The 25,708-nt window shown below is 40.8% G+C and overlaps 1 protein-coding gene across 1 annotated transcript; it reads right to left on the bottom strand.

Annotated features, from left to right (window-relative positions):
* On the bottom strand, window positions 1-25,708 carry GPR143 (G protein-coupled receptor 143). Its single transcript, XM_050964380.1, has 8 exons — window positions 25,465-25,708; window positions 23,700-23,809; window positions 17,216-17,310; window positions 14,339-14,431; window positions 11,566-11,675; window positions 7,021-7,129; window positions 2,821-2,938; window positions 1-309 (listed from the first exon to the last, which is right to left on the bottom strand). The coding sequence occupies exons 1-8, from the start codon at window positions 25,706-25,708 to the stop codon at window positions 1-3; spliced, it is 1,188 nt and encodes a 395-aa protein (XP_050820337.1).

Raw genomic sequence — 25,708 nt, 5'->3', positions numbered from 1 at the left:
CTACCAGCCCTGGTAGATAGGAGAGTTTCTGGATAACCTGTCATCACTGGTGTTGTTACCTTCAGACAGAATGCTTAAGGCCTCGTCGGTCTGCTGGCTGCTGGCTGCTGTTGTCTTCGAGTCGTGGATGTTGCTTTGGTAATTCACAGAGGATCCAATGGCAGAAGGGTAGCCATTGTCAGCAACAGCTGATGTGGACATTGATTCCCATGGTATTTCTCTCTTTTGCCACTTCAGGCTCAGTTTCCACCCAGTCCAGCCATAAAAAGTGAGTGTGAAGAGAAAGCCTTGCATTGGATTCAGCACTCCCTGGAAGAGACAAGAAAGGAGAATTGCGATGGGAATTAAAATCAACAGAGTGGTGAATTTCAAGTGCAATGAAACCATTCCTGTGGATTAAGGCTACATCTGTGCTGCAATAAAAAATTTACGACGCCAAGTCTCAAGGCCTGGGTCAGCTGATTTGGGCTCACAGGGCTGTGGGCAATACAACTGCAGTATAGACATTAGGGACCAGGCCGGAGCCTGGGTTCTGAGCCCAAATGTTTACACTACAATTGTATAGCCCCATAGCTCAAACCCCACAAGCCCAAGTCAGCTGGCCACTGGTCTTTTATTACAGTGTAGACATACAGACTTTCTTCATAGTGAACAATTACTGCCTTGAGAGATGATGTAAAACTCACCCATCTGCATACAGATGAGAGTACATGTTACGTGTCTTCTAGCCACAAGCAAATCCAGGGAAGAAACCAGAGCCTTTGTTCTGGTACACAATAACTCTTAGAACAGAAGGGGTCAAATGCTTGCCTGGTTTGACTTCAGCTACTCCATGGAGTTGTATCAGGGATAAATATGGCCCTCACTGTGCTTTAACAGTCTCCATTGTGTCTTACGAATTTTATTTTGCATGAGCTATTATAAGACTTCAGTGAAAGCAGAGCCAAACATACTGAGAGAAGTCACTCACAGATAACTAAGTTCTTAAACAGTGATCAATCAGCTTATAACTGCTGCTAACTCATGAACAAGTCCATCTTTGTTGGATTAAAAAACTGGGCAGCTGAGACAGTCTCTCAAATATCACCTCTGTCCCCAGTTCCTTGGATATTTGTTAAGTAAATGCTTCGGATGTTTCTATTTTTCTCGTGGGAAATCAGCACTTTATTTTCAAAGCCAGCCTACAAACTGTTCAATTCCTAGACTTGACCTCTTGCCCTCCAGGCCAGCAAGAGCTGAGAGCTGTGTCCTGTGAGTGTGTTCAGCCCTTGGGAGAGAAGGGGGCACCATGTGAGTGGCATCACTTAACTCTTTAATACAGGATGAAACCTGGAAATGGAGAGGTAGGGACTTGGGGGTGCCTGATTGCTTGTCAGAGGGTAGCAGGGTGTGCTGAGGGATTGGGAAGAGGAGTAATTTATCCCTTGTAACACTAATGTAGGATAAAATCTGGAAGGAGAGAATTAGGTATGCAGAGCTGGAGGTGTCAGGGTATCGTGTGTGTTCTGGGAGGGGGGGAATGTTCCATGCACAGGAGGTGTACATTCATCCATAATACTTCAGTCCAGATTAGCCAGGCTCATCTGCAAAAATTGAAATGTTAATACTGATGCTCTACTGACTGGCAGATTTAGAAACAATGCTTGTAAAGGAGGCCTGGCGAGTCTTCTGTGGGCAGAGGGCTGTAGCCACGGTGCACATACAAAAAGGAGACAGTTTTAAGAGAAGAAAAATTGGTAGTAACATGGGTTAAACTTGCAAGAGAAGCAGTGGATTCTCCAGCTCTTGACATCTTGACATCAAGACTGGATGCCTTTCTGGAAGATATGCTTTGGCCAAACAAATTATTGGGCTCAGTACATTGATAACTGGGTGAAATGTAATGGTCTGTGATATACAGGAGGTCAGATTAAAGGATCAAATGGGCCCTTCTGTCCTCAAATTCTATAAATCCCTAGAAGAGTCCCAGAAAGTGGGAAGGGGGGGAGGAATTATTCACAGCTAGAGCTATGCCATAACTCAACTAAAAGAGTTTTAGTGCCTTTCATGTGTTTAATGTTCACTTAATTAAAACTCTCGTCCAAATATACCCTTGACCCTTCTCTAGAAAAATTTTCTGTCATTTCAAAAAGAAAAACAAAGAGTGTGTTTTTACTTAAGAGGCTTTGCAGATATTTAAAATCTCCCCAAAGAAGCTACCTGCATCATCAGCTCCAGAATATCCTCTTTTGACTATTCCAGGAACATTACGCTTATGGGGCGATAAGGAAATTACAGTTCAGTGATGGTCCAAAATACTTTAGTAGTGTTCCCACAGTATTCTGGATCATTTTTCTGAAAGACCAATATATTTTTCTCTCCAGTAATTCTTCTCTGTATATACAGATGTTTTCTACATAGCAGCTTTAAAGAGCAAAGAAAATAATCTTAGTTACAAATACAGGCTGAAATTGTTAGTAAGCTCCCAAGTTGTTAGCCTGTATTCAGAAATCACTGGTGGAAACTCTGTAGTCTGTTATTCAGGAAGACACAGTAGATGATCATAATGGTCCTTTCTGGTCTTTAAAATGAATGAATCATCTTGACTTCAGTAGGGATGCACAGAGGGTCAGTCAGGGCAAAATTTATCCCTTAGTTCTTCTTGCAGAGTTTCATATGAAGAATAGTTCCTGTAATTTTGAAAATGTTCTCCCCCCCCTTTTTTTTTTGTATCAAGAGGAGATTATATTTTGAAAGAAATAAACACTCATTACATTGGTGCTGCTGCCTGTCATACACAGAAGTTACTTCCAAGACTAATAAAAATCATGGTTGACCTACCATTATAATCCATGTGATCATTGCAGCATTTCTAATATTTTTCAAGGGGCTTCCATTGATATCTGGCTGCATTTCAAGGTAGAACAACAGGCTCTCATTGATGATGTTCGGTAACCAGCTGTTGCAAGGATAAAGAGGAAAAGAAAAAGACAGATTTGTTTGTATATACAGTGGTTTCATTAATTGTGATTGTTGTGGTGATTGTTGGCAGGGAGAGGGAGAATAAAGCTTATAGCCAACAATATGAAGAAGCAGCAGGTCTGGGAGAATATGATCAGGAAACAAAATCCTTTGCCTAACCCAGCCTGAAACAAAGAAATAGACATAGCCAAACAGAATGCAATCCTAGCATTCCAGCCTGCTGTAGACTGATAAAATGCAGAATTAAATCAAGTTGATTAGAAAATACAAGACTAGAATGTACTACAGTCTACAATGGGGAATGTCATCATCAGCACCTTCTTATATTTGCAGCCTGTAATGTGGTGTACCAGGCATTTGCTGCTTCTTGCCAGAGGCCCCACTGCCTTGGCAAACACTGCAGAAGAAGGTGCCTTGCCAGAAGGGAAGGACATTGATTTCAGATATTTATGGATTGCCTATAGAAGTCTCCCATGAGAGAGTTGGTTCTCCAGCACCTATCAGGACCAGAAGCAGGTAGAGGCCAATCAAGGCCCAGCAGGCCAGATAAAAAACAGTGGCTGTACCTACTACAGGCCAATTCTGGGTGAAGCCAGGAAAAGGAAAGAAGGCTTTTCCTGCCCTAACCCAAGTAACCTAGCCCAGTCTGAGCCCCAACCTTGACAATGTTGGGTCTCTATGAAGGGTTAGTGTTTATACTGTGGGCTTTAATGCCCAGGTGGCTATTTTGAGTTAAGATTTAATTTGTGCTCTGTTAATCCTGGAAGGGGATTGGACTGAAACCTGACCTGGCCAGAGGAGCTGGCCATTGCAGACCTGGGAGAACAAGGGGTGCTAGAGAGGAAGAGTTCCTGCAACACTATGTCCTGACACAAGGGGGCACTCTGGTATCGAGGGCACAATATAATATGGCATATAAATAGAGTTGCAATGTTCATACATACTGTGACAGGGTCAGGCCAGATGGCTACAAGAGAGTGGTCAGAGGTAGATGCATTAGCTCCAGGTTAAGCAGGTCTCTTTTCCCTCGGTAAGATAACATGGACTATTCCAGAACACTCAGGAACCTTCTAGAACTAATTAAGGCAGGCAGGCTAATTAGGACACCTGTAGCCAATTGAGAAGTTACTGGAATTAATTAAGGCTAATCAGGACACCTGGTATAAAAAGGATCTCACTCCAGTTAGTGAGATGTGCGTAAGGAGCTGGGAGTGAGAGGATGTGCTGCTGGAAGACTGAGGAGTACAAGAGTAACAGACATCAGGAGGAAGGTCCAGTAGTGAGATAAAGAAGGTGTTTGGAGGAGGCCATGGGGAAGTAGCCCACAGAATTGTAGCTGTCGTATAGCTGTTCCAGAAGGCACTCTAGACAGCTGCAGTCCACAGGGCCCTGGTCTGGAACCCAGGGTAGAGGGCGGGCCTGGGTTCCCCCCAAAACCTCCCAACTCCTAATCCAACATAGGAAGATCTCTGAGGCTAGCAAAATCCGACAATAAGCGCAGGACCCACCAAGGTAGAGGAGGAACTTTATCACAATATACTAAATATATATAGCATTGCTACATTGCTGCACATCATTCCCTAAACAACCACAAACTTCTGAGTTACACTAAAATGGACTTTAAAAATCACATCAAAAGAGGATTGCAGATGACTCTGAAATTACCATAACATATCAATAGTTCTTACCAATAAGGGCAGCTCATGGTCAGCTAGCAAACATCAAGTTAAATGAATCAATAATCTTCAGCGCCAAAGAGAGGGTATGTCAGAAAGCCCAGGTTTTAGCCCTAGTGAACAGACTTTAGTGCAGTTTCTCTGTATTTCTCCTGCATAGTCAAATGGGTCATTCCCATTCTATGTGAAAACATCACGTTTTTCTCCCTCCACCTTGCTCCTCTCACACTTCTTCCCTGCTCCATTCCCCCCAACCTGTCCACTTTAACAGGCTGCTCCCACACATGACCTAAGGCAAGCCGCATCCCCTCTTTGACACTGTTTTCTTTCCTACCCTATTTCCAGCTATCTGTTTAGATAACAAATTCTTCATGACAGGGACTGTCTGTTGCTATGTGTTTGTATGGTGCCTTGCAAGATGGACCCCCAGTCTCATCTCAAATGTGCTCATGTAATATAAATAGCAAATAATAATTTCTTCTTCTGAAAGGATCCTCTGTTTGTTCAGAAGTTTGTGCTGAGCAGTCAACACCTGTCACTCCCTGTCATAAACAGATAGTTAAGGGTTAATAGAACAGGAGTACTTCATGTCTCTTTTGCCTGTAAAGGGTTAACAAGTTCAGTGAGCCTGGCTGTCACCTGACCAGAGGACCAATCAGGGGACAGGATACTTTCAAATCTTGAGGGAGGGAAGTTTTGTGTGTGTGCTGTTAGTTTTTGGTGGTTGTTCTCTCTGGGTTCTGAGGCTACGTCCAGACTACCCGCCGTATCGGCGGGTTAAAATCGATTGCTCGGGGATCGATATATCGCGTCTAATCTAGACGCGATATATCGATCCCCGAGCACACTTATATCGATTCCGGAACTCCATCAACCCCAACGGAGTTCCGGAATCGACAGGGAGAGCCGCGAACATCGATCCCGCGCGGTGTGGACGGGTGAGTAATCCGATCTTAGATATTCGACTTCAGCTACGTTATTCACGTAGCTGAAGTTGCGTATCTAAGATCGATTTCCCCCCCGTAGTGTGGACCAGCCCTGAGAGTGACCAGATGTGCAACCAGGTTTCTCTCCAATCTCTCCGATACAGGCTCTTATGAGTTTCAGAATAGTGAGTACTAGGTAGATAAAGCGAGTTAGGCTTATGTTTATTTTCTTTATTTGCAAATGTGTATTTGGCTGGAAGGAGTTCAAATTTGTATTTTGCTGAAAGGATTTTAATTTGTACTTGTATACTTAGGCTGGGAGGGTATTCCCAGTATCTATAGCTGAAGAACCCTGTAACATATTCCATCTTAAATTTACAAAGATAATTTTTACTGTTTTTTTCTTTCTTTAATTAAAAGCTTTTCTTGTTTAAGAACCTGATTGTTTTTTTTATTCTGGTGAGACCCCAGGGGACTGGGTCTGGATTCACCAGGGAATTGGTGGGGAGAAAGGAGGGAAGGGGGAGAGAGAGGTTAATTTTCTCTCTGTGTTAGGATTACTTTCTCTCTCAGGGAGAGTCTGGGAGGAGGAGAGAAAAGGAGAGGGGAAGGTGCATTTTTCTCTCTGTTTTAAGATTCAAGGAGTTTGAATCACAGTGATCCTCCAGGGTAACCCAGGGAGGGGAAGCCTGGGAGAGGCAACGGTGGGGGAAAGGGTTTACTTTCCTTGTGGTAAGATCCAGAGGGTCTGGGTCTTGGGGTTCCCCGGGCAAGGTCTTAGGGGGACCAGAGTGTACCAGGCACTGGAATTCCTGGTTGGTGGCAGCGCTACAGGTTCTAAGCTGGTAATTGAGCTTAGAGGAATTCATGCTGGTACCCCATCTTTTGGACGCTAAGGCTCAGAGTAGGGAATTATACTATGACACTCCCAGGAGTACTCCGGAATCTTTTGTACTAGCTGCAGCATGCTTTATAAGGAAGCTGCCACTGCAGAAAGGCAAAATTGTGTCTCAAAGAAAACTGCCAAAGGATACCATATTGGAGACGGGAAAAAGTGGTCTGAAATTCCACAGCCAGACCATATTGAGGCTACTCTTGTGGAGAGTGACCATAGCAAACTTTGTATTTTTCAGACTATTGCTCTAGGCGGCTACCTACCCAGTCAATGCCTACTTATTTTTTTTCCCATTTTTCTTTGAGTCTTTTGTTTTCATGTTACTCAAACTTTTTTTCTCTCCAGCTGTATATTCTTGAACTTGTGTCACAACTGCAAGAGGCAGCTTAATGCTTCAGCTACCAAGTAAAATAATTTAGAACATTTTACTTTATAGACAATTCCTCCCATTGAAACTGTCAGGTTGACAAACAAATAGAGCAAACCCGCCAATGCCGTTCACTCCCCCCACCTTAGGAAGTTAGGAAGTATTCAGAGTTTTTTTTAAAAATACGCCTCCTACCATATAATGAACACCAGCATAATTTTGAAAAAGCGGATCTGAATCTCCATCCCCAGGCGTCTTTCATTCTCTGTGTAGATTCCTTGTCTTCCTTTCAGCAATGAGGCAACTGGAAAGTACAGAACTGTATAATGAGTACATGGCTATGGGGTTGTTTTTTTTTTATTTACAGGGATCCAGAGAGTGGGAAAGGGAAGAGGAGAAGCTGTAGCTCAGGTTCCTGCTGTGACGGGACTTGATTTTAACCAGCAGGGAAGAATTGGTAGCAAACAGAAGGTGGACAGCAATTTGGGTGAAAGTGATCATAAAATAATAGATTTCATGATTCTAAGGAAAGGGAGGAGTGAAAGTAGCAGAATAAGGACAATGGACTTTTTAAAAGGCAGACTTTAACAAACTCAGAGAAATGGTAGGTGAGGTTCCATGGGAAGAAAATCCAAGAGAAAAAGGAGTTCAGGAGAGCTGGCAGTTTCTCAAAGAGACAATATTAAAGGCACAACTGCAAACTATCCTGATGCAAAGGAGAGAGAGAAAGAATGGGGATAAACCAATATGGCTCAGTCAGGAGCTCTTTAATAAGCTGAATATCAAAAAAGGAATCCTACCAAAAGTGAAAATGTACAAATTGCTAGGAGGAGTACAAAAGAATAGCATGAGCACGTAGGGACAAAATGAGAGAGGCTAAGGCACAAAAAGGCAATAAGAATAAGTTATTTAAATACATTAGGAGTAAGAGAAAGATGAATGAAACTATAGGTCCTCTACTTAGTGGGAAAGGAGTGCTAATAATTGACTACATGAAGAAGGCAGAGATGTTTAATGCCTGTTCTGCTTTAGTCTTCACTAAAAGGATTAATGGTGACCAGATAGTTGAAACAAAGCAACAAGAGGGAAGGAACAGAAGCCAAAATAGGGAAAGAACAAGTTAAAGAATATTTAGATAAATTAGATGTATTCAGGTTGGCAGGGCCTAATCAAAATCATCGTAGGTACTTAAGGAACGAGCTGAAGCAATCTCGGAAATGTTAGCAATTATCTTAGCCAACTCCTGGAGGACATAGGTAAGGTCCCAGAAGACTGGAAAAAGGCAAAGCACCTATCTTTGAAAGGGGGAGCAAAGAGGACCCGGGAAACTATAGACCAGTCAGCCTAACTTTTATAGTGGGAAAAATAATGAAACAAATAATTAAACAATCAATTTGTAAGCACCTAGAGGAAAATAGGGTTATAAGGAATAGGCAGCAGGATCTGTAAAGAACAAATCATGCCAAACCAACCTAATTTCCTTTTTTGCTGGGTTTACTGGCTAAGTGGATAAGGAGGGAAGCACCAGACATGATAGATCTTGATTTTAGTAAGGCTTTTGATGCAGTCCCACGTAACATTCTCATAAGCAAACTAGTTGAAAGACTAGACTCAAACATTAGCTATCAGTGGTTTGCTATCAAACTGTCAAACCAGTACGGTGTATCCAGGTGGGTCTTTCTGGGGTCAGACCTTGTTCCAGTTCTACTCAATATTTTCATTAATGACTTGAATAATGGAGTGGAGAATATGCTTATAAAATGTGCAGATGACACCAAGCTGGGAGGGGTTGTGAGCACTTGGAGGACAGGATTAGAATTAAAAATGACCTTTTATAAATTGGAGAATTGGTCTGAATTCAACAAGATGAAATTCAATAAAGACAGTGCAAAGTACTTCACTTAGGAAGAAAATAATTGGCTAGATGGTAACAGGATCTGGGGGTTATAGTGGATCACAAATTGATGGAATCAGCAATGGGATGCAGTTGCAAAAAAGGCTAGTATTCCGGTGTGTATTAACAGGGGTGTTGTATGTAAGACACGGGAGGTACTTGTTCCACTCTACTTGGCACTAATGAGGCCCCAGCTATTAGTATTGTGTCCAATTCTGGGCACCACCCTTTAGAAAAGATATGGACAAATTGGAGAAAGTCCAGAGGAGACCAATAAAAATGATAAAAAGGTTTAAAAATCCTAACCTGTGAGGAAAGGTTAAAAAAACCTGGGTATGTTTAGTCTTGAAAGTCAGGGGTGGGGGAGATCTTTATAACAGCTTTCAAGTCTGTTAAGAGCTGTTTTAAAGAGGATGGTGAATAATTGTTCTCCATGTCCAAAGAAGGTAAGTGAACAAAGCAATGGGCTTAATCTGCAGCAAGGAAGATTTAGGTTAGATATCAGGGGAAAACTTTCTAACTAACAGGCTAGTTAAGCTCTGATATAGGCTTACAAGAGGACTGTGGAATCTCCATCAATGGAGGATTTAAATTAACATAAGTTGGGCAAACACCTGCCAGGGATGTTCTAGCTTTACTTGGTCTTGCCTCAGCACAGGGGGCTGGACTTGATGACTTCAAGGTCTCTTCCAGACCTACATTTCTATGATTCTAGGCAGTATAGTTTAGAAGATGGACGGAACCTCATTAAATAATCGCCTTTATCCATTTAACAATTAAAGAAAATGGTGTCATCCAAAAGTGAGTGGTGACATCAGAACTTGCCACTGGCTTTCTATCAACCCAATCTGAAATGGAAAGTAACAGTAGGGGTCATAACTGTTTTACCTTTTAAAAATGTAAAATGAAACAAGTGTTTTGATAGTGTGTTTAACTACGCAATTGTTATGCCTTTGTTTTCTGAGTTCTTCACCTATAAGTCACTTAGGACTCCCTCTGCAGAGATGGGAAGCTAGGTTGTGTGCAATACAGACATTCATAGGGAACGCAGGAATACTTTGCACTCTCTTGTGAAGACTTTTGTCTTGTTTGTTGCTTTTGATAATGTAAAATAGGGAGACTGAAAGGATATGGCTGCTCTAGTCATCGATATTGGTTCACTTTACAGCATGGAAGCTAGGGTGCAGCCTGAAGTAACTCTTATTCACTGACAAGAAAATAAAGAAGTGTAGCCTCTATATACCTATAGGACTGCAGGTACCAACGCAACATCAGAAGAGCCTTCCTTATTGGCCCTCGATAATGTGCTTCATCACCTTGATCAACATGTAGCTGCTCCTGGATGCCCAGGTAGCTGCAGTTGCCAAGTCAGTGCTTGGAAAGGCTGTGTCTCTTTTTATTTGCTTATTATTAGAGAATAGTTTACAGCTATGCTCTGCTCTGACTACCAGCAGATTTCTGGACAAAGTTTAAAGAGTTTTTGACCTTATAAAGGTTTTGGCTGTTGGAGAGAGAGAGTGAGAGAGACTCCTTTTCTTCTCACATGGTACCATGGCAGCTATGATCTGCTACTAAGCTGAGATCCCCCTCCTCGTCTAAATTGACTGTGTTCTTGATGAGGGCTCTTGCCTCTGACATAAAGTTCCTACTGTATATGTATATCTATCTTCCTACTGTATTTTCCACTCCATGCACCTGATGAAGTGGGTTTTAGCCCATGAAAGCTTATGCCCAAATAAATGTGCTAGTCTCTGAGGTGCCACAAGTACTCCTCATTGTTTAAACTTCCTACTGTGGTTCACCAGAACCCTGGTATGATGGATATGGCAGAACAGTCTTTTTTGTTCTGTGTGTACAGTGCCTGTCACAATGAGGTCTTGGTTCTGGCTGGAGCCTCTAGGATATAAACAATATAAATTATTATTTATTTTATTATTTTATTGTTATTAAAAACCTGTCTGTTTTCTCAGCCTTTTTCTTGGAAGTGGGGATTAAGGAAGAAGGGAAGGAAAGGATGATGGGACAGAGATTGCATTTGTAATGGGATTGGCGGGGGTTTCAAGAGTTTCTTTTATATATTTTAGTATGTTTATATTTTAATGCAAACTTGTGGATTCATATTATGTAATACACTAGGCATTAGAGGGGTGTAATATTAAATGCAAAGTCTGGGATTGTTTGGCTCCGAGGTTTTATTTCAGGTTCCTCTTTCGGATACATGGAAAAATAGATGTGGTCATCAGGCCCCTGATAGAGCTGTGTACAAGCTCAATTTCAGGTCTTTGTTCCTAACATTAAAGCCATGAGTAACCAAATTCCAATCATATTTGACCACATGTAAAACCAATATCTGACTCCATGTGAAATTAATGAGAGAGCTGCAGGGAAGCCAATGTAGTCTGCATTTCATTACAATATCTCAGTGACTTAGACCTTGTCTATACTAGAGAATAATCCTGACTTCAACTCTCAGTGGCCAACTATAGCTGCACCAGTTCAAGCCCCTAGCATAGACAGTTCAGACTGCTATAAGTACCAGCGCAGCTTTGCTAAATTTCGAGAAGTTGCAATGCAGTTTTGTTCATCTACAATAGTGTTTTGTACCAGCACAGCTATGTTGATGGTGTTGTTGGCCACCAATGCCCATACCTGGAGCAAATCCCTCATGTAGATAGAGCCTTGCTTTTGGTACCTAGCTGCTATGCTAAAAAATCCTGGTTGCATCCTTACATGCCTTTGTTCATAAGGGAGTCCCCCACAAAACAGGATATACAGACATGGCTTTTACATTACTATTATTTTTTTACATCACATATACTAACTAATGTTGGCATTTAGGAACTTACCTCCTGTTACCGTCCTTCTAAAGAGGATTGGATTGGCCACCAAAACTAGCAGAAGTGGGGCATAGGTAGTGATGTAATGAGGAATTGCATGCTGCAGGCCATTTTCACAACTGAGAAGAGACCGTTAAAAGATTAATTCTTCTTCATACCTTATAGTCTTAGCTATTCTACTTACATCACATTTAGCTAAAAATATGGAATGAAATAAACAGATCCAAAAATGTTGTGACACATTGATTCTGGCCAGCTCAAGTGAGTCACGAAGTATACTATTGAAATACAGTCGAGTTTCAATGCTTCCTTCCAGCAATTTGGGTGGAAGGAAAAAAAATGAAGCTAAGACAGGAAGAAGAAGGGATAATAGGATACAGAACTTCTTTGGCATGATCTTCTCCCTCTCTAGGAGCCTGTGGAAGCCTTAATGTCCCCACCTTCCATGGCCATGTCAGGGATGATCTATGGGGCAAGTAAGCACTCATTTTATGTGGCATGTTTCTCTCTGGTCCTGGCAGAAACCCAAGCAGATGACTGAAGGGTCATATTGGTTATGTCTACACCACAGCTGGGAGATGTGATTTTTTTTTTCAGCACTGTGAACAGACTTGTGCTAGCCCTGCTTGAGAGCGCATGCTAAAAATATCAATGAAGGTGTGTGCCCCTACAGCAGTCTACACCACTATTTTTAGCATGCTAGCTCATGTCTGTCTACCTATGCTGAGAATCATGCCTCCCAGCTGCAGTGTAGACATACCCATTCACTCTGAGTTATGCGTATAAATTGTTTTATTTGGTACTTACCAAAGTTAAGTTATTCATAAGACCATAACATAAGAACTTAAGAATGGCCCTACTGGGTCAGACCAAAGATCCATCTAGCCCAGTAGACTGTCTTCCGACAGCGGCCAGTGCCAGGTGCCCCAGAGGGAATGAACAGAACAGGTAATGATCAAGTGATCCATCCCGTGTTGCCCATTCCCAGCTTCTGGCAAACAAAGGCTAGGGACACCATTCCTGCCCATCCTGGCTAATAGCCATTGATAGACCTATCCTCCATGAATTTATCTGGTTCTTTTTTGAACCCTGTTATGGTCTTGGCCTTCACAATATCCTCTGGCAAGGAGTTCCATAGGCGACTGTGCGTTGTCTGAAGAAATACTTCCTTTTATTTGTTTTAAATTTGCTGTCTATTAATTTCATTTGGTGACCTCTAGTTCTTGTATTATGAGAAGTAGTAAACACTTCCTTATCTACTTTCTCTACAGCAGTCATGATTTTATAGACCTCAATCATATCTCCCCTTAGCCGTCTCTTTTCCAAGCTGAAAAGTTCCAGTCTTATTAATCTCTCCTCATACAGAAGCTGTTCCATACCCTAATCATTTTTGTTGCCCTTTTCTGAACCTTTTCCAATTCCAATATATCTTTTGGGGCAACCGCATCTGCACACAGTATTCAAGATGTGGGCGTACCATGGATTTATATAGAGGCAACATGATATTTTCTATTCTATTATCTATCTCAGGGTTCGGCAACCTCTGGCATGTGGCTCACCAGGGTAAGTACCCTGGGGGGGGGCAGTCTGTTTACCTGCTGCATCTGCAGGTTCGGCTAATCACAGCTCCCGCTGGCTGCGGTTCACCACTCCAGGCCAATGGGGGTGGTGGGAAGCCATGGCAAGCACATCCCTTGGCCCACGCCACTTCCCACAGCCCCCATTGGACTGGGACGGTGAACCGTGGCCAGTGGGAGCCGCAATCAGCTGAACCTGCCAACGCGGCAGGTAAACAAACTGGCCCAGCCCACCAGGGTGCTTACCCTGGTGAGCCACGTACCAGAGGTTGCCGACCACTGATCTATCTCTTTCTGAATTATTCCCAGCATTCTATTCACTTTTTTGACTGCCACTGCACATTGAGTGGATGTTTTCAGAGAACTATCCACAATTACACCAAGATCGCTTTCTTGAGCAGTAACAGCTAATTTAGACCCCATCATTATATTCAGTGATCAAACCATACACAAGTATAAAAACATCTTTGGGACTTCACTAGTTGTTGGTTTTTCAGTAGTTGGGATCCAAAATAGGAGTAGATGGTCCTGGTGCATAATCAGTGATTGAAGGAAAAGTGAGTTTTGAGGAGGAATTTAAAAGAGAAAGGGATCACACAAGCAAAGGGAGGCTGTTTCAGCATAGGGGTTAGCCTGATACTAAAGTAGAGAGTCATGAGTAGGAGAAGAGTTGGATGGACAGAGCATAGGGCATGAGAGAAATAGGATATGATATTTTTAAGGCCATGCTTACTCTTCTACTTATGATGGCAAAACTTGTGTCGTTCAGGGATGTGAAAAAATGCACACACACCCCCAGCGACAAGTTTCCCTGGCATAAATGGTAGTGAGCACAGTGCTATGTTGGCGGGAGAGTTTCTTCCACCAACATAGCTACCGCCATTCGTTGGAGGTCATGTAACTATGTTGATGAGAGAGCTCTCTCCCCTCGGCATACAGCAGCTACATGCGAGTTCTTACAGCAGTGCAGCTGCATTAGTACAGCTGTGCCACTGTAAGGTCTCCAGTGTAGACATAGCTTAATTCACTCAGGGCCAAATTTGCTCTAACATTTCTTACTGTAAATCTGGAATATCTTAATTGACTCCAGTATTCAGCATTTACACTCTTGTAATTGGGGGAAAAACTTGACCCTCCATTTCCAAAACTGAAAAAGTCATTCAAGTAATCACAGAGCTAGATTTTTTTTTTAATGTCTTGCTTACCTAGCAACAGAAGGGTAGTAAAGCATGGCAATTCCCTCCACACACAGCAGGATTGCCAGGCCCCATGTCATCATGTGGTACAACACAATTGTACTGGAAGCACATGAAATGGAAAAGAAGCTGTTAATGTCACTCATCATGTGCATTTGGAATTGCTTTAGAATTTCACATTGCAACCATTCAAAAGAATTGTACATGTATGCAAGCAGAACAACATCCCACTGGCAGTACAGTAACTAGGAAAAGATAAAGCAGTTTGGGGAAAATAAGAGCTGGGCTAAGTCAATGCACTTGTTCAGGTTGAGATAAAAGGCCCTGCCTCTGTCCCTTCCTGTCAACAGAGCTGTAAGTGACTCTTGCCCACACACAAGCCTCTGGTAGTCCACCCACTCCAGGTTCCCTCCCTTCCTGTGACCCGTGGAAGTGGGATTTGGGGTGGGAAAAGCTATAAGGAGAAGGACAAAGGGCTCCCCAAACAGCGTGAACAGTCACACAAACTTCAGTCCTTTCAGGGATTTGGAAATCACAAACTTAAACAGCAGCAAAGAGTCCTGTGGCACCTTATAGACTAACAGACGTTTTGGAGCATGACAGGACTCTTTGCTGCTTTTACAGATCCAGACTGACACGGCTACCGCTCTGAAACTTTAACAGTTATGATCACGTTTTGCTTCATCTACATCAACAAGGGCCTGATCCAGACACCGCTGAAGTCAATGGGAGTTTTTCTATTGACTTCAGTAGGCTGTGAGTCAGGACCTGAAAGTTTTGCGACTGATTTTGGTGGGAGCAGAATCAAGCCCATATTGCCTCAGGCTAGAATGGTGTGACTTACGTATACATGTCTCTGAACACTTGAATCACGGCCCATAGGAAATAATATGAATGTCATTACAGCGCATAGCCTTGTCTGGCACAGGAAATTTAGATAACCTTGACGGAAATAATTAGGGTAAAATATGTGAAGAATTTTCATAATATACACTAGAAATCACATAGTCTAGCTTGTTACTGCTTAACAGTTCCATAATTCCTGGGCATCAAAGCTTCACTATACATGTACAATTTAAATTTGTCCTATACAGGCTAGGGTTAATACTAGTTTAAACTGGGGACTTTTGTACTTGTTCTGGAGACACACATAATAATATTTGCCAATTGCACTGTGTCTCCAATATCTGATTGCTCAATATTGTCTGGGTATAATATCACATAATTCTGTGCTTAGTACTGGCAAACTGACGGTCTTTTTGTTCTTCTAACTACAAAAACTGGCAGCAAATTTAGAAAAATCTTTATATTTTGTCTCTAGTATAACAGCATGGCCATTGTACTCAAAGAGTAGTTATCAATGGTTGGCTGTTAAACTGGGAGGGTGTATCTACGAGGGTTCCTCCTGGGCTCAGTATTATTAATATTTTCATTAATGAGTTAAATAATGGAATAGAAAGTATGCTTAAAAAATTTGCAGATGATACAAAGTTGGGAGAGGTTGCAAGCACTTTGGAGGCCTGGTTTAAAATTCAAAATGACCTTGACAAATTGGAGAATTGATCTGAATTCAACTAAATGAAATTCAATAAAGACAAGTGCAAAGTACTTCACTTAGGAAGGAAAAAAATCAAATGCACCACTACCATATGGGGAATAACTGGCTAGGTTATGTTTCTTCTGAAAAAGATCTGGGGATTATAGTGGACCACATATTGAATATGAGTTGTGAATGTGATGCAGCTGCAAAAAGAGACCAATATGTTGGGGTGTATTAAAAGGAATGTTGTATGTATAACACAGGAGATAATTGTTCTGCTGTATTCAGCATTGCTGAGGCACCAGCTGGTGTATTGTGTCCAATTCTATGTACCATACTTTAGAAAGGATGTGGACAAATTGGAAAGAGTCCAGAGGAGAACAACAAAAATGATAAAATATTTTTTAGAAAACCTGACCAATGAGGAAAGGTTGAAAAAATTGGGCATGCTTACGCTTGAGAAAAGATGACTGAGGGGTGACCTGATATGTCTTCCAATATGTTTAGGGCTGTTATAAAGAGGATGGTGACCAACTGTTATCCATGTCCACTGAAGGTAGAAGAAGTAGTAATGGGCTTAATCAGCAACAAGGGAGATTTAGGTTTGGTATTAGGAAAAGGTTTCTAACTATAAGGGTAGTTAAGCTTTGGAACAGGCTTCCAAAGGAGGTCATAATTGGAAGTGTTTGAAAACAAGTTGGACAAACACCGGTCAGGAATGGTCTAGGTTTACTTAGTACTGCCAGAGCACAGGGGACTGGACTCGATGACTTCTTGAGGTCACTTCCAGCCCTACATTTCTATGATTCTATTAGTGCCAGAGAATTTAGATACTCCAGTGATGGGCACTATAGAAGACATATAATATATAAGGTTATTTTTGTCTTTTCTTGAAAAAATTTTTCTATAAAATGAAAACATCAACAGGACACTAACAACACCATTGAAAAGAATATAAAACCTCAAATCCTGAAGCAAAAATTGTAGGTGTATTTCAACACTTTTTTTTCAGAATAAAATTTTATTCCTACAAAGTTCAATTCACGGTGTAGATTAGGGACTGGAGTGAAATCATGGCTCCACTGGAATCAATGGAGGTAAGATTTCACCCCAGATTTTCAAAGATACAACTGCATGCAAGTTTGTAATCAATAATGGAGCATATTCATGGCCCTTTAAGCACCTAGCATACTAATACGTGGTTTGCATATGCACATCAGATGTTTGTGCATGCTTCATTTATGTACCTGAATACATGCATACAAATATGCACACCTAATGTAGAAAGTAAAGCTGTAGCTCTTTAATTAGTTAAAATTAAAAATTAGTTAATTTCACTTTAGTACCTTAGTCCTGCTGATCTTCTAACCACCAAGTAGGAATCCACAGCATAGCAAAACAGCCACCAGAAGCCAGCACTGTACAAGAGCTGGATCCACATCTGCAGAAGGAAAAGATTCCATTGTGTCACAGCCGCTGACAAAGTCTCTAAGGGTATGTCTACACTACCCGCCGGATTGTCGGGCAGTGATAAATCGATCCCCGAGCGCTCTCTCATCGACTCCTGTACTCCACCACCGTGAGAGGCACAGTCAGAGTCGACGGAGGAGCAGCAGCAGTAGACTCACTGCAAGGAAGACACGACAGTGTAGGTCTAAGTATGTCGACTTCAGCTACGTTATTCACATAGCTCAAGTTGTGTAACTGAGATCGATCCCCCAGTGTAGACCAGGCCTAAGTGACCAGGACAAAATAAAACTTCCTGTTACTTCTAGCCCTGATGAGACCTCATTCAAGCATGTTAATGGAACATGTGTGGTTTTGCAACAGAGATCCATGAGGGGCCAAATCTTGCTCAGAATCACAGGAGTAGTCCCACTGAAGCCAACTGGTCTATTCACATGAATAGGTTGGGCAGCATTTGGCCCCTTTTGATAAGCTTGCTTTACTCCTGCCCAGAAGAGATATTAACCTTGCCTAACCTTAACTCTGAATTTTATATGTGCATCCAAAAGTAAAACATTTTTGGCTACATTCATAAAGAGATTTATAGTGAGAATGTTTGAAATTACTGTATTTGCACATTAGTGCCTTTCCAGTAGCTTGAGGGCTTGTCTATACTTACAGTTAAATCAGGACTGCTGTGATTAATGCAGCGGTGTCGATTTAACTGGTCTGGTGCAGACAAGCTAAGTTGATAACAGAGTGCTCTCCTGTCAACGTCTGTACTCCACCTCCCTGAGAGGTGGAAGGTACATCACAGGAGAATGTCTCCTGTCAACACAGCACAGTGTAGTCACCACTGTAAGTTGACCTAAGTTACGTTGACTTCAGTTACATAACTTGTGTAACTGAAGTAGTGTAACTTAGGTTGACTGACAGCTTTAGTGTAGACCAGCCCTGAGACATGAGAGAAGGACTTGTATCTCTTAATCATTGTAGCTACATTGTACCTTCAAATTCTGGGAAGTGAATGTAAAAGGAAATTATTATGTGTAGTCAACAATCTCTGTTCCCAAGAAAAACAAAAAGAAGAGATGGGTGGTAGTGAAATGTCTACACTTTAATTCTGATGGGTTTTTTTTCAGTAATGATCCAAAGTGCTGTGCACAGGTTTAAGTCAAGCTACATTCCACTGTATTTGACAGCTGAGAATTCTCATTTTTTCTCACGAGTATACATAAAGATATCTGACCTTTTCCTCTGTGTTTACAAATTCCAAAATTCTTTCCCCGATGAGCTGGTTCTTTTACAGCATACTTTCTCCCCCTTTTTCATTAGTCAGAAACATTTTTACTATTCAGTTTAATGTTCCTCTGAGCCCCTCTTTCATTTTGGCTCCATTTTCATCTGAATATCCTTTGCCGTGTTCCATAGTAGCATCTCTTTACCAGGCACAGATCATCATGCTTGCTATTAAGTCAAACATCAGTGATGGCTACAAGTCTGAAAACAAATCCCTGGTATTCCCTCCTCCACAATCTGAAAATACTCCCTTTCCCCAGAGATGTTCATCCTTGGCCCAATCACTAAAGCCATCAATATACCTTCAGGCTCCAATACATTCATCACTGGAATGCACTTTATTGATAGCATTCAGTGTATAACGTGAGCTTAGTTTTACATTTTTATCTTTGTAAGATGTCCATTTGAAAAATAATATTTAACAAATTCCATTTAAAGGAATCTGTGGGCTTGATTCACTGAAGATCTGCACTGGCTTCTTCTACTTCATTAGGAAAGATGGAGCTAGTCAATGCTGCCTCAAATAGATTTGTGCTTCATCTGTCCAAGATGGGGTATTAGTAGGTGTTTGCTACTGACCACCAAATCACACTTGGGAAGAGACTGACTGGCTTCTTATGCACCTATCTATAATGCGTAGGGGGAAAAAGCTGTGTGATCCTGGGGGAATTCAATCAGAGTGATATATGCTGGAGGTCCATGCTACCAGAACTAAAACATCGTTGGGATTTCTAAATACTACAGATGGCAAAAAGTGTGGCATCCAACATAGGAGAATTCTATTTTAGCCCTCATTTTGACAGATACAGAAGAACTGATCACAGAAATAAAAATTAATGGTAACTTAGGTACAAGCCACGATGACTTGATCATCTTTATTATGTTCAAGCTGAATAAAGTCTAGACCAGTTATATTTATAATAGGTGCTTTAAAAGGATCAATTTCACAAAACAGAAAACTATTATGATCCAAATAAGCTGGGAGGAAGAATTAATCAGGAAAAGATCAATAATAATTTGTAATTGTTTAAGAATGCCTTACTAGATGGCCAAAAAACTACAGTCCCACAACTAAGGAAGAAGGCCATATTGATTGAAAAACCGACCTGATTTAGAAAAGACGTGAAGGCAGCCATTTTATATATTAAAACAAATAGAAGAAAAGGGAAGTTGATAGTAATGAATACAAATCAGAAGTTAGGAATTGTAGAAAACTGATGATGGAATCAAAGGGACTCAAGAAGAAATCTATGGTCAACAGAGTTAGGCACAAAAAAAAGAATTTTTTAAAATGTATTAGGAACAAAAAAAATCCTACCGGTGCTATTGGTCCATTACTAGATATCAGTGGTAGAAATATCAATAATAATACTGAAAATGCAGAAGTGTTTAATAAATATTTTTTCTGTATTTAAGGAGCAAACCAGATATAGTCATGATCTTATAATACTCTTTCCATTCCACTTATATCGCAGGAGGATGTTGAACAGCAGCTAGTATAATTAGATATTTTTAAATCAACAAGCCCAGATAACTAGCATCTAAGAGTTTTAAAAGAGTTGCCTGAGTAGCTAAGTGGACAGTAATGTTTATTTTAAATAGGTCTTGAAACCATGGGGAAGTTTCCATAGACTAGAAGAAAGCCAATGTGCCAATTTCTAAAAAGAGTATATAGATTGACCTGAGTACTTACAGGTCTGTCAGTCTGACATCAATCCTGAGCAACATAATGGGGCGGCTGATACTGGACTTAACTGGTAAAGAATCAAAGGAGAGTAATATAATTAATGCAAATATATGTGGATTTATGGAAAATAGATCCTGTCAAACTAATTTCATCTTCTTTTTTGATGAGATTACAAGTTTAACTGATAATGGTAATAGTGTTGATGTAATAAATTTAGACTCCTGTAAGGCATTTGTCTTGGTACCACACAACATTTTGATTAAAGAACTACAACATCAACATGGCATGCATTAAATGGATTAAAAACTAGCTAACTGATAGGTCTCAAAATGTATTTGAAAATGGGGAATCATTGACAACTGTGATCTGTTCTTGACCTTCTTCTATTTAATATTTTTATCAATGACCTGGAAGAAAAATATATCATCACTGATAAAGTTTCCAGATGACACACAAATTGGGGGAGTGGTAAATAATGACAATGACAGGTCACTGATTCAGTGAGATCTGGATTGTTTGGTAAACTGGGCGCAAGCAAACTATATGTGTTTTTAAAAGCTAATTATAAATGTATTCATCTAGGAACAAAAAAATACTTACAGGATGGGGGACTCTATCCTGGAAAGCAGTGACTCTGAAAAAGATTTGGTCGGGGACGGATGGATAACTAGCTGAACATGAACTCCCAGTGTGGTGCCGTGGCTAAAAGGGTTAACATGATCCTTGGATGCATAAACAGAAGAATCTGTATTTGGCATTGGTGTGACCACTGCTGGAATCTGTCCAGTTACAGTGTCCACACTTTAAGAAGAACGTTGATAAATTGGAGAGGGTTCAGAATGAGAACGATTGAAGGATTAGTGCCTTTCGTGCCCTGTTTTACAGTGATAGACTCAAGGAATTCAATCTATTAAGCTTAACAAAAGAGAACGTTAAAGGTATCTACATGGGAAATATATATTTGAAATGGGCTTTTCAATCTAGCAGAGAAAGGTAAACCACAATCTAATGGCTGGATTCACGGGTGCCAGAAGAGGGGAGGGGGCAGGGATCCATGGCCCTTCTACTTTCCACCTGTCCACTTTTTGCCATGGGCCCCACCCCTGCCTCTCCTTTTTCCCCTGAGGCCAAGGGTCCAAGGCTCGCAGCCCGTTCTGGCTTCTGGCTTGGCCAGGGGTGGGGACTCGGACAGAAGAGACAGGGTGAGGGCCGCTGATCCCCACACTTTTGGAAAGGCTCTGTTGCCCCTGTCTGGAATCTGAAGATAGACAAATTCAGATTGGACATTAGGCATAAATCTTTAACAATGAGAGTAATTAACCACTGGCAAAAGTTACTAAGGGTTGTGTTAAATTCTCAATGCTTGGCAATTTTAAAATCAAGATTGGTGGTGGTTCTTCTAAAAGATTTGCCCTACGGTGGTCCCTTCTGGCCCTGAAATCTATGGGGAAAAAAGTCAGCAGGAAGTGGATACATCCTCATTCCACTCATCCCCTGGGTAGTCTCTGCTGGCTGTCAAGTAGAACCGCCAGTCCTGGTGGAAACCTCTGGGAGTGTGGCATTGTAAACACAATCTGTTCTTTCTTGGCAGTGTATCTACTTGGGAGTCAGTTTCCCCTGCTTGTATAGGGGGGGTCTCCCAAGGCAATGAATCAAGGCCTATTTGGTTTAAGGCCAGAATGCATGGCATTTTGTTTTTTAAACAAAAAAAAGAAAATACATTTTACATGACTATAAGTGGTTTCCTGAATTCTAATGAGAACAAGGTGGGAGAGGGGAGTAGGAAGAGGGCTCTTTGTCAGTTTGTTTTCTGAAATGTAAACATTCCCTTGCACTATTGCTGACCCAAATGTTGCAGTATTTTGCTAGTGCAAAAGAGCCAGAAAATGAATCTTTTAATCAACCCTGATGCTGGCAAGCATATTTCATCATCCATGCTGGGATCAAGACAAAAAATAAACAGCATCAATGGTAAAAACTTTGTTTAAAATATTCATTTAATGTTAACATAGTGAAATTATGATGTTTTCAGAATTGCACTTTACTGCTGCAAAATTTTTATCTTGGCAAGTTTTCTTTCTTTTTTTTCTTTTTTGAAAAAAATCAGGCTTGGACAATGATACAAGTTTGTACACAGTGAACAAGGAATAATATTTTCCCCTTGTTTTTTCTACTTGTACCTGGCAAGACTCAGAAGTGTGTGATGAGAAATAGAGAGGGATTAGAAAAGGTTGTAGTATGATTGATTTTTGGCTGTATGGTACGTATAGTTTAATGTGGAAATTGTCATTCAGATTTGTAGCAGTTGGTTACAGGTTTCTGTACAACACCATGATATTATGCCTTTTGAAACCTAATCGGATTTTTGTTTTAGTGTAGAAAAAGATCCTTTAGCAACATTTAGATTGTAATTATAGTATTGTACATGCTTGATCAGAAATTCCTTGGGTACCTAATATTCCCACTGGCTTTTCATAAGTTTTTGTTCTGTCCTGTTTGTCAGACTTCATATTACTGTAAAAACTGTGAATTGAAATGAGTATTGGTCAGATATAGCATTATATGCCATTTAAGTTTATACATCACCCCATATTTGAACCCCATTCAATTAAAGTATGAATGACAGTTAATAAACCCCTGCAAACAGTTTTGTCACTTTGAAATTCCTGAGATTTGCAAGCACTCCAGAATTATTCATGCCAACCACATTTTTCATTTAGCAGAAGGGGTAAACTCCCCACCTGAGATTTCCTGTCTGATTTTCAGCATACAGTATGTAATTACAAAGTACCTCACTCAGAGACCCATTTACCTTTGTCCTATACAAACCCAGAGCTTGATTTTGTCCTAAGTCATTGTCCATCTGAATTACCTTATTGACTTCACCGGGGCTTGTGGGTGGTTAGCACCTCTGAAAATCAAGCCATTCATTTAGATGCCCAGATACGATTGAAGCACCTAACTTTAAGCACCCACATGTGAAAATTTTGGCCTCAGCTTTCAGGAAATAGCTCGCACTCCTCCCACTCTTAACTGGTGCTGCATAGCAGGGCGTGCCAACACTTGTACCTCGTGAGCAATTAATACATTTCTCGCTTGTTTTTTCGCTTGTACCCTGCAAGACTTGTAGGGCTTTGAGAGAGAAAGAAACCCATTATACTTATAGATCTGAATGATAGTTCAATTTTCTTTAGATCAGGAAGAGTTTGTCCTTCAGGCTTCCTTTATCATCCAACGAAGTGGATATTCACCCACGAAAGCTCATGCTCCAATACATCTGTTAGTCTGTAAGGTGCCACAGGATTCTTTGCTGCTTTTACAGATCCAGACTAACACGGCTACCCCTCTGATATTTATCAAATTAGTATCCCTAGCAAGAAAAAGAGTTTTGTACTTACTGCACTTCCCACACAGAAGGCAGAAGGCCACACATCAGTTCCATTCACCACAGAGATGTTTGCTATGAAGTCTGGGAAGCCTATCCATACTGTTGATCTGAAGATTATACCTAATGGGAACATTCATTAGTGTTCTGAATGTGTTAATATGTTTTGAGTCACATACTTGCACAGTTAGATTTTCAAATAATAGCCTGGTTTTTACAGATGAACAAAACAAGGACTGCTTGAATTGAGCACAAGACAACTCAATTATTTAAATTTCACCATAATCTGTCAGTGAATGCTGCACCAAAGTTTTAACTTGCTGTGGTCTAAAATGTTCTGTTCTATTTAAAAAAACCCTTCATTTCATTAACACTGACACACATTTCTCTGAAATGAACTAGATAGCATCTCACAGGCTGTCATCAAATGAAAGTAATCTCATAATTAAAGCATTTTCTTTTTACTTCTTTTCACTATTATATTTGCATATATCAATGTTCTTATATTCATTTCTCTTTAACTCTTTACATTTTAGTATTAAAGGTATTTTATGCCTTTAATCGATTCTCATTTTTGCACACAACTCTTTCCCTCTTTTCCAAATGAATAAACCACTTCTCAATACTGCTTTAAAAGACATTGCAGCTTGCAATCGGTGAAGATATCTATTCCTATTACAGTGTGATAGCACTACCCATGATGCTTTGTATGCCATTTAACGAGAACTGACCCCTGCCTAGGAAAGATTACGAAGAGTCTCAGACAAAGATGATACAAGACAATTGGTTCTGATTTGTCAATATAGTTAAAATAGAAAAACCTCTCTCACATTTTTGGCCTCATCAGATGAAAGGGACACTTTTCAGGCTGTCTATCCAGATTCTTATATAGGTGCTCTTTACTGTATCATCAGAACAAATCTCAAAGGTAGAGAACAATATCTATAGGTGTCTCTCTCTTCATACCAGCCACAGGACTTCAGATTATATTATTATTATTATTTATTATGTTTTGTTATTATTTTATTTATTTGTTTCATCATTTTCTATAAAACGTGAGTAAAGATATTATTGCAGCAAAGCCTGGATGAAGAGGAAGTTCTGCATTTCGCTCCGGACATGGTACAATTAGTATTCATTTATACTTTGGCAGCACGTTTCATAGTCTGGCATGTTAGAATTAGACACCACTTTAGTTTTGACACATGAGTGTCCATGCATGTTGCCTCAGTCTTCCACTTCCTCAGCCTGCTCCTTCCTTGTGACCAGGCAGGGTTTTGGATGAGGAAGGGTCTTATAGATTTCAATACCCTATCTATAGCACAATCTAAACCAGCACTCTTGGGTTTGTTGCTCATGCGATTTGCCCAGTGGAGTAGCTGGCATTTTCATAATGCTACAGCCTTTGTTTGGAGTGTTTAAGGGTCAGAAGAATGTTCTTAAAAGTTAGTCTTTAGGAACAGTTAAGTTTTGGATCTGTCATCCATTGAAAAAACTTCCAACATCTATCTGATTGGATTTTGTTAGTTTTAGGTGCAGATTTTTTGAAGAGTGCTTCATTTTAAATTTGAACTGTTAAACCTAACATTCAAAAAAAATCTCTCTTCCATTAATACCCATTATTTCCTATCATCCCTTAACCCAAATCCACCAGCAAAACAGAAACAACACACTTCCATCCCAGAGCTCTTTAGGCTGCTAAATGGATCCATTTAGCCACACTGCCTCCAGGCAGAGGGAATCCATTCTAGGGCATGGCATAGCAAGCTGGTCCTTACCTAAGCCACCAAGAATGTCACAAATAGAGATGAGGAGAAGAATGGTGGTGGAGGAGGAAGCTTTTGGCATCTTCCGGGGACTCTGTCCCTGCTTGGGAAGGAGCTGCAGGATGCTAAGCAGCAGACTGACTGAGGCACTGCCAATGCAAACTCCACAGAAAACCTCAGGCTGGAAAGTCAGCACCAGTTGCGTGGCTGCATCCCGGTTGGGACAGCAGTAGGTCTCTAGCCTGGGAGAAGCCAT

Source organism: Gopherus flavomarginatus, chromosome 1 (assembly GCF_025201925.1).
Source record: "Gopherus flavomarginatus isolate rGopFla2 chromosome 1, rGopFla2.mat.asm, whole genome shotgun sequence".
In the NCBI taxonomy this organism is placed as follows: domain Eukaryota; kingdom Metazoa; phylum Chordata; order Testudines; family Testudinidae; genus Gopherus; species Gopherus flavomarginatus.
This window is presented reverse-complemented; position numbering and strand designations above follow the sequence as displayed.

Bases quoted from the DNA above. Each gene is read 5' to 3' on its own strand.
- GPR143 (XM_050964380.1), bottom strand. From the start codon at position 25,708: ATGGCTTCTCCCAGGCTAGAGACCTACTGCTGTCCCAACCGGGATGCA. The intron at 14,432-17,215 runs GTACTAAAGTGA...ATGTGCTTCCAG, and splicing joins AGAAGATCAGCAGGACTAAG to TACAATTGTGTTGTACCACA. The intron at 310-2,820 runs GTAGGTCAACCA...TGTCTCTTCCAG, and splicing joins TGATCACATGGATTATAATG to GGAGTGCTGAATCCAATGCA.